Consider the following 8,565-nt stretch of genomic DNA (forward strand, 5'->3'; position numbering starts at 1 on the left):
GAGCGCAGGCGCCGAGGCCGCCGCCGCCGCCTGTCCGAAGGCCCCGCAGGACCGGCGGGCGGGCTCAGCTCTGCCCYGGCGCGCTGCCGCAGGACGTGGCCGCGGCCTCGCGGGCCCTGGGCGGGGCGGCTTCGCGGGGCTGTGACCGCGCGGCCTGGAGGGCTGCTCGGGAGCCTCCCGGTGCGGGAGCCGTACCCCGAAACACTCCCGCTCCGGTTCCTCTTCCCTACTCTTCCCTGCAGAAATAGTTCCCGCTCTGCCCTTCAAAATGCCTTCCTTACGCCTCTAAAGGTCACGCGCGTGTGTGTCTGTCCCTAAGGAGAAACGCCCCGACGCCCAGGACAGGGGAAGGCCGGCCGGCGGGGCAGCGGGCGGGCGAGCCCCGGTGGCTTTCGCGGCAGCTGGACCGGCTGAAAACCAAAGATCATTACGAGTGTTCACATCTCCTGTCTTCTCTGTACGACATGTTTGYGTTTGGAAAGGTGAGGCAGACACCTTTCCCACCAACGGCCAGAGCAAATGGAAAATACATTAAATCTCTGGCTTCAGATGCTGGGGAAGGTGCAGAAACAATGCTGTCTGCAGCTACGTAGTAGGCTAAGGCAAAAAAAACCCTTTAGTTASGAAATTCAAGGTTAAGACGTACAGTGTCCTTAGGTAACACAACAGAAAGAGGTTTAGTTAATTAAAACAGATGTAGTAGGGACTATGCGAATGTTGAAGTGCTGTCGGTTTGACAAACCCTAAATTTGACCTATTTTTGCATAGTCGAAAGAATAACGTTGGGATAATAAGTTCCTTCTCCCCTCGAAATTACATTTCATGTGAGTCAATAAAACAAATATATATGAAGAGTTGAATTTGGTTTTGGTCATTATTTACATTTGGGCTTCTATGACCTGGCCAAGAAATTTGAATGGAAAATTATACTTGGAAATTATTAAGTCAGAGGTGATGTTTTTGCATGTCCAGCATTGCAAAGCAAAATACATTAGAAGAACTTTTAAGATTAGATTACATGTAAGAGTACACTTTTACTTCAGAAACCACCCTCTTAAAAATACAGAGTAGTAGGCTTGAAATTATTCTGAAAATGCCACTAATTCAGAGTCTGTATATTCAAAATGAATCTGGTCACTTGACCAAGTTCATGCACTGTCCTGCAGCAATAAAAGCATGCAAGGGAGGAGGAACAGGTTGATAAGGACATGTTTAGTTGTCAGCCCTCCAGCTACACATTGAGTAATGATTTGGACGCTTGTGCATAACTGTATTATCAACCAACCTCTTTTATGATCCCTAGTTTCCTGATTTTTGAGCATGTTTAAAAGGCTGTTGTTCTTAATAAGCACAACCCAGCCTTGACTAYGTCAGCACACTACCCATCGCTGATCCCGGATGTGATTGATTTAGGGTGACATAAACAATCCACTGCAGACAAGACCAAAGCTTCTTTGGCTCTATTACTCTCTTTGAAACAGTATGACGAGCTTCATCTTAGCCAGCACAGCAAGGGAAACCACGCTTCGCTTCATGCCGGAGATGTAGTTGCCAGCCCAGGACAATGTTGTCAGTGGGGCCAAGCCTGGAGCGCAGGTGTCCTTCCCGTCCTCCCGCAGCCTGCAGTTGCATCATAGTGCCAGCCACTGTCACTGTCAGGACTGGGGAGCGACTGCTTCTCCAATCCCCTCGTAGATCATTAAGGTATTAACTTGTTTGCACGTCTGTTTGCTCCGGCTTCAGGTACTTTAGAGCTGGATTTTAATTACCATCTCCTTCACCACATTAAGACGTGCCATGGGTGTAAAGGTCTTTGAAGGCCTCCAAAGGGCAAAACTCCCCCTTCTGCACTCATACTTTTTACTAGACTTTTGATCCAGTCCCAGCCTAGGCCTACTGCATTTACAGTGCCAAACTCTGCATTAGCTTTAAATGGTTGAGAGGAAAAAAAAATAAGAATGGTTAGGAATCACTGATACATTAAATGGTTAAGAGTGCAACCTACCCTCTGAAGACGCTGCTGTTGCCAGCCTCTGCAGAAAGGGTTAATAAGCACAAGGGGCCACTAAGGTCAGACCCATCCATCTGCTTTGTTCTCAGCTACATACACGTATCAGTTGGAAAGCTGTTTTGCAGAGAATAACTAGGGATCCCTTTTTCTACATCAAGAAATACCTGGAAAGTGTCAAGAGAATTCAACACATCCTGCATAATTTGCTCTTGCTCCTCAGCAGGTGGGGCTTACTGAGGGAGCTGGAGGAGTGCTTTGCATTCCCAAGATCAGCAGCACAGGAGAAAAACTGGATGGTCTTGTTATCCTTATTTCTCTCCCACCTGGGGTTAAATGYGCTTGTTAATTTAATCAGTAGTACACAGTAGTCTCTCAAGCACTGATTTGCACTAACTACTAGTGTGATTCGAAAAGGATGAGGCACCGKTTTTTGGTAAGCAATAGAAAGCCTACACTGTTCTGTGTTATTTGTACTGTGATTGGGATCCTACCAAACAAAGCAGCACAGCCCCRTCCCTGCCGGAAGAGCTCAGGGCATTCTGGCAACACCTCTCCTGCCTCCAGGGGTTGCACTCAAGGCCACATTCAAATCCAGAACCGAGTCATTCAAGAGAGTTTTATTTACACTGCTTTTCTAGCCAAAGCACGAGTGTGCACCAGTTCCCTGCCGCGTCTGCATTTCTCCGACTGAAGTGCTCATTGGCTCACACTAGACTTGCATCAGAGCAGAGCCAAGCCGTACACAGCGTACATACGCGTGATGTTCAGACTCAAGTGTGAAATCTGCCCTCAGCTAACATGGCAGTACAGGCACAGCCTTGGGGACCAAGCTACCAGATAAGACACTTTGCTCCCTGAGCAGTAAGTTTCGGCCAGGATGGATGCAGTRGGGTTGCAGCCTACAGCCGGCTTTCTAAATCGTCAGCGGTGCAATTTGCTTCTCTACTTAAGAGTTTAAAATGCTGAACCTTGAGGGTTATTATTTTCCCCAGGCTTTTCTCCATCACCTAAGTTGAGATATATGTTTAGCTCAGCAGTCAGGCTGGAACTTACAGTGCCTGGGAGAAATGTGGTTCTTTTGGCTTAGTAGTACAGGCTCATCTTTGTCTTCTTGATAGCTACCCTTCAGCTGTGTCATTCTGAACAGCCAGCAAGGGCCTACAGCCGTTGGTATTTTACAATACAAAGAAAATGATGATGACTTGAGGTTTTTTGGTCATAAAATAAAAAATATTGAACCTTAATCTGAGGATTTTATCTGCATTCAAATTTCTGTTAGGTTGCAGTGTGGAAAAGAATAATTATTGTAAAGAGTGCTTGCTTTATCCTTCATGTACAGCCACAGCTGCAACTTTTCCTTATCCYACTGGTGCCACATCTTAACTGCTGAGGACTCTCAGTAATTGTGAGAGACTGCAATGCTTAATTATTTTGCATGTTTTCCAAGACAAAAATTACAGTTCTTGTGAGGTACATCAAACATTTGTGAATATTCAGTTAATCTGACGACAGCACCTATAGATCACTGATAAATAGTGCTAGTCCAATCACCTGAGCTGACAGCTTTAACATGCCTTCTTCCTAAATGCCAAAGAAATAACATCTCTCTTCTGACCTGTAGACCCTGCAAGTCCTTTGCTCTGTGTTTTCTGTGGTGGCAAGACATTTGCTGGATCCAAATTACCCTTTGATTGTGCTTGTTTATCTACTTTACAGGAGCAGAGATGTGCTACAGGACCATAACCTTTGCATGTCTGATGGGATTCCTAACAAAGCTCAGAAGCTCAGATTGAACAAATCAGGAAGGTCACATTATCCATTGCTAGAAACAGAGTGCAGAACCAGTAAGGACTATGCTCACTGAACTGCCAGAATATTAGGATTATGTTCAGCTTTGGGAAGGATTTGTAGCTGGCACATCTCAAAGCAGAAGTCAGTTCAGTATATCCTTACTTTTTCACTTACTGCCATGTCTACAGTATTYTACTTCACATCAAGGACAACCTGGAGAGTAGCAGTCTCAGGGAATCCAAAGAGCAGCTACAGACAACAGCCCAGACAGAAGACACTACAGTTTCTCTCCATCCCTTGTATTCACTTGCCAAGCAAATATAAGAATTACCATGAAAAATATATATGAAATTCAATAATCCAGCTCTGAACTGAATCACAACTGTAAACAAATATTACTGCTTAAAAGAAACAAAGCATAATRGTTATTTTTAAAAGCATTTCAAATGTGAGAGGATTACATTAAAAAAAATCCAATTTACAGGAAGCTCAACCACAGACCCAAGTTTCTGACACCATATAAGATATGGTATGAAACAGAAGTAATACACACATACCACATAGTGTATTGCACTTCTGTTCCCACTGCCTTCTCTACTTCACTTCTGATTGTAGCTATCTCTCTCCTTMAGGGCAAAGCTGGTAGCTCAGCTTTGGTAGCTCAAGGGTATCACATCCCTTGCTGTTGTAGACTCTTCAGAAAATCCATCCCTGAAATGATGAGGGCATGTCTATGCTGTAGAAACACATCTTTGTCACACGCACTGACTAACTCAGCTAAGCAACTCAGATTAAAAGTGGTGAAGACAGGCAAGTTGGATTTTTATTCTTTTAGCTGCAAGGTTTCAAACTCAGACTCCTCTGTGAAGTCTATCTTAAGCTGTTAACCCAAATCCAATACCAAGTTACCTTTAGGTGCCCTTTTAACCCAAGTCACCTTTTTGCACAAATACCCTTCACAATACACACATGAACTAACACACTTCTGGATACTCTGTAAACAGTAGTAAAAACTGGTGTTAAAAGAAAGGATTAGTCTCCTCAAAGGGACCAAACACCTGAACAAGCGTTTTCCCACACATAAGCATGAAATATCTAAAGCTTTATCTTCTGATCAGTTTGAGTTAAGTCAGGCAGCTCTGAACAACCCACTGACCTCCACAGCCGCTTGTCAATTTTTACTGCATTTCCTCTTTTCAGTTCCTCATGTGACTTGGTTTTTACAGCACTATGTAGCTCTATCCATTATCCTCCTCTGAAGGAACAAAAAAATGCCATTAAAGAGAATTGTACACCTGTCATTGTATAAAAACAGACAGAAGACAGGGATAGAAAATTGGTGTTTAATTATCTGAAGGGTCTGGGTGGAGGGCTTGCAGAATTTCACATGCTCTTAGCAATTATTTTGAAAAGTTACATGCTGTCAAATGGGATTTTGGGCTTGTTCTTAAAAGTATCCATTTCTCAAAATGCGTTTCCTGGAGCACCCTTTTCAAAGCTGTTCTTCATGAATCACACGCGCTCAGCTTCTGCAAACCATGCTGAGCAGGAACAGATGACAAAATAAATGAGTGTGGAAACAGCAGAAGGGATTTTATCAGAAAATGGAATATACCAAGACCCTCATTTCAATAAAATCAACAGCTAGTGCACATAGCATCAGTGATGCTAGCTCATCTCTGAAATTCATACTGTTTTATATTGRTTTATGGATTTTATTCCTTTTGCAGAAAAATACCCGAAAATGTTTCTACTACATAGAGACATAYTGGTATCAATTACACCATCAAACACAAGTATTTATTTACAGCATCTAAAAATTAATTAAAGTTGTTATCAAAAAGGAAATAGATGCATTTCAATGAAGAAAACGTAAGTCTATAAAAATGGAACATAACTTTGAATGGAGTGAGGGAGACTAATTGTGGGGGTATCTGTGTTTGACAAAAATTKCRAGAAGAAATTTATGGACAATGAAGRAGAGYGAAAAATCCCCAAACCATTTCTAGACTATTATGTGGTTTGAGGCAGTTGTATGCCCTTCCTTGCTAAGATCTGAATTGAGACTTGAGRGTCCTGAAAGAAGGTCATACGATCTCTTTTTGCCTCAGTGCCTCAGCTATAAAATGTAGCTAACAGTTAATCTATCTATCTTACAAGGATATTTTGAAGTGCTCAGATGCTACTGTGACAGGTGCCTTGGAAGCCCGGAATATCTCAAAGACCATTGCATTGAGCCATAACAGATGCTGTGGACATATGGATTACACAAGGACTGTCACTGGGGCTGTGAGTTTTATATGCATCTTTGTGTTCCAGGTACAATGTGTAAGYTGTGAGTGTGAAATAGAATCACAGGGGACTAGTATCACACAGGAATATTAATTTAATCACTAATAAGGATAATAAGTCTGTGGAGCCACATCCCCTGGGGAAAGCAATACCTAAAGATTTGTTCTAGTTTGAGAGGCTTGACACAGAAGGCAAGCTATGTTGGAAAACAGCATGACCTCTTTCTATAAAAGAGTCACTTGCTYGGAGTCTAAAAGCTGATAAATTAGCTATATCATGCCAGTTAGGATCCTATACAGCAGACGGGTGAGTATGTGAGTATAAGATATTGTTATTACATTCTGTTTCTCTAGAAGTTCATTGTTCTATGACAGCTAGATTTTTACCAGTCTATGAATTCAGAGCACGCTAATGCTCTCAGGCTTTGTTGAAACAGCTCTATTGATTTAAGAGTACAGGAAAGGGGAAACGATGCTAATGAGACCTCTAAGCAGCAATACCCTGCCCCTAAGCAAATACAGTTTACCAAGCAGGAGAGTCCTTTWGCTGGCATGGTTTATGTCACTTGAGAAAGAAGCTTAATCATCCCAGCAGAATTACTCTTCTGCTGGTCCAGGCTGCTCCTCCTGYAGTGGGCGTTACCAGTACAGTTGGKTAGYGTTGGCTGGGTAGACTAGGTCTCCACTACTGTCTCTGGGAAAGCAGAACCACAGCTGGTGAATTAAATTCAAAGCTCCTCAATAAATTACAAAGGGGCTGCAATGTAACACCCCACTCTGAAGGGAAATAAATGCAAAAGGAAAAGTGGAGAGTGAGAGGTCTCAAGAGCTCACCCTTGAAGAGTCTCAAATAGAGTGACAACCTCTACGAAAGAGTCTGCTAAGAGCACAGCACAGCTACTGCTCCTATTTTCTTCAAGCTCATCAAGCGTCTCTTGAGATGGGACTTGGCAACTGTGATGCTCTGTGTATAAAGAACAGCACTGTTTGTAATAAATACGCATATTTCACTCAAAAGTGCTAACTCAGTTGTCTACTGCAGCATATGCTCTTGCGGAGGGAAGTCTAACTCGAGTTACCAGCACAGACTGTTTAACGGTGAGAGACAGCACAGAAGTATCATCCCCCTTCGAGGGGAAATCACAGGCAAAAGGGGATCTTTGCCTGAACACTTTGTGTGTATTGTGTAAGGTGGCTGTGACAAAAAACAAGACTTGACCATCTGAACTGTCCTTTGGAGCTGCACGCGTGACTCTTGCCCAGGAAGGAGAAGCAGGAAATCACCCAGGAAAGATGTCTCTCACCCTGCTCCACACGTTCRTTCAGACCATTTAGGAGAGGGAGTGGGAAGCAGCGGTGGGTGAACTGGAACTGCAGTTTGAACATAGTCTCTGGAAATGACCTAGAASGACTCTACTTTCAGAATGGAAACAGCGTCTCCCAAACAAGCCCTTTATATACTGCACTTGTTTTAAAATTCAAAAATGACATATATTTCAGGTTTTGGGTTTTTTTTAAAAAAATTCATCACAGCAAAGTCTTCAGTGGGGGGATAAAAGCTCCTTGTTTCTGACATATGTTAGCAGTTCTCAATTTATGAGAAGCTGGATTTTTTTCCCTTGTTTTAACAAATGCATACTGTTTCTCCCCAAATATTTGCAAACTCTGAATCATTTCCTGTGGGTGACAYTTTTCACTCCAGCGTAGTCCGCAGCCACGCCGACGACGGATAATAGAAAAAGCACCAAGTAACCCGTCGGCATGGATACTGCCTACATGAGCACGCTATATCCACAAACTAGCAGAAGGACAAGCTGTCATTTACAGAACAGGAAGCTGCAAAAACTGCCAGGTGTCTAACCGCCGCGCGCTGAGTGACGCCCCGCGCTTTGTTTTTCATCCGACAGCCTCAGAAGTGTGCTGCGAACACCAYGCAAGCCTCCGAGATACGCATTAACCTTACAGATGAGTTAAGTTGGCCCCAAAAAACCATAATAACAATAAATAAAGACAGAGGGACTCTGAAAGAGTTAAAAATGGGGGTGGGAGGCGCCTTCCCCTGCTGCAGTGGGCGCAGCCCCGCGCCCGCCCGCTGCAGCCGCTGGCGGACCCCGGCCCCATCCACCCTCCCGGCCCCAGGGACCCTCCCGGCCGCGGCCGCGGCCCCGGCCCCCACCTTGCCTCGCTCCAGCAGGTCCACGATGTAGCCAAAGCGGCTGCCGCCGGCTGCCGCGGACATGGCGGGCGGCCGCGCTCCGAAAGTTTCACGCGGGGCGGCGGGAACCCGGTGGGGGGTTTCTGGCCGTGCGGCGGCAGGGCCGCCCGCGGGCCCCGCACACGGCTCCCGCAGCAGCCGCGGGGGGCTGCGGGGCAGGCGGCTGCCCGGGCGCACCTCTAGCACCCAGAAATGCCGCCGCGCTGCCTGCAGGCGTGGTGCAGCTGCTCGCGCCGGGTTAAAGCTAGCGGGCTGCG

The 8,565-nt window shown here is 45.1% G+C and overlaps 1 protein-coding gene across 1 annotated transcript in view; it reads right to left on the reverse strand.

Annotated features, from left to right (window-relative positions):
* The window catches only part of TRIM36 (tripartite motif containing 36), a 29,145-nt gene extending 20,755 nt beyond the window's left edge, over window positions 1-8,390 (reverse strand). The window contains exon 1 of the mRNA XM_085305375.1: window positions 8,270-8,390. Coding sequence (XP_085161501.1) covers window positions 8,270-8,332 — 63 coding nt within the window. The 5' untranslated portion in view covers window positions 8,333-8,390. The remainder of the gene's footprint in view (window positions 1-8,269) is intronic.
* Window positions 8,391-8,565: the final 175 nt, after the last annotated feature.

The sequence above is a fragment of the Rhea americana genome, unplaced genomic scaffold (genome assembly GCF_003343005.1).
Source record: "Rhea americana isolate MKP2758 unplaced genomic scaffold, rheAme1 scaffold_22, whole genome shotgun sequence".
In the NCBI taxonomy this organism is placed as follows: domain Eukaryota; kingdom Metazoa; phylum Chordata; class Aves; order Rheiformes; family Rheidae; genus Rhea; species Rhea americana.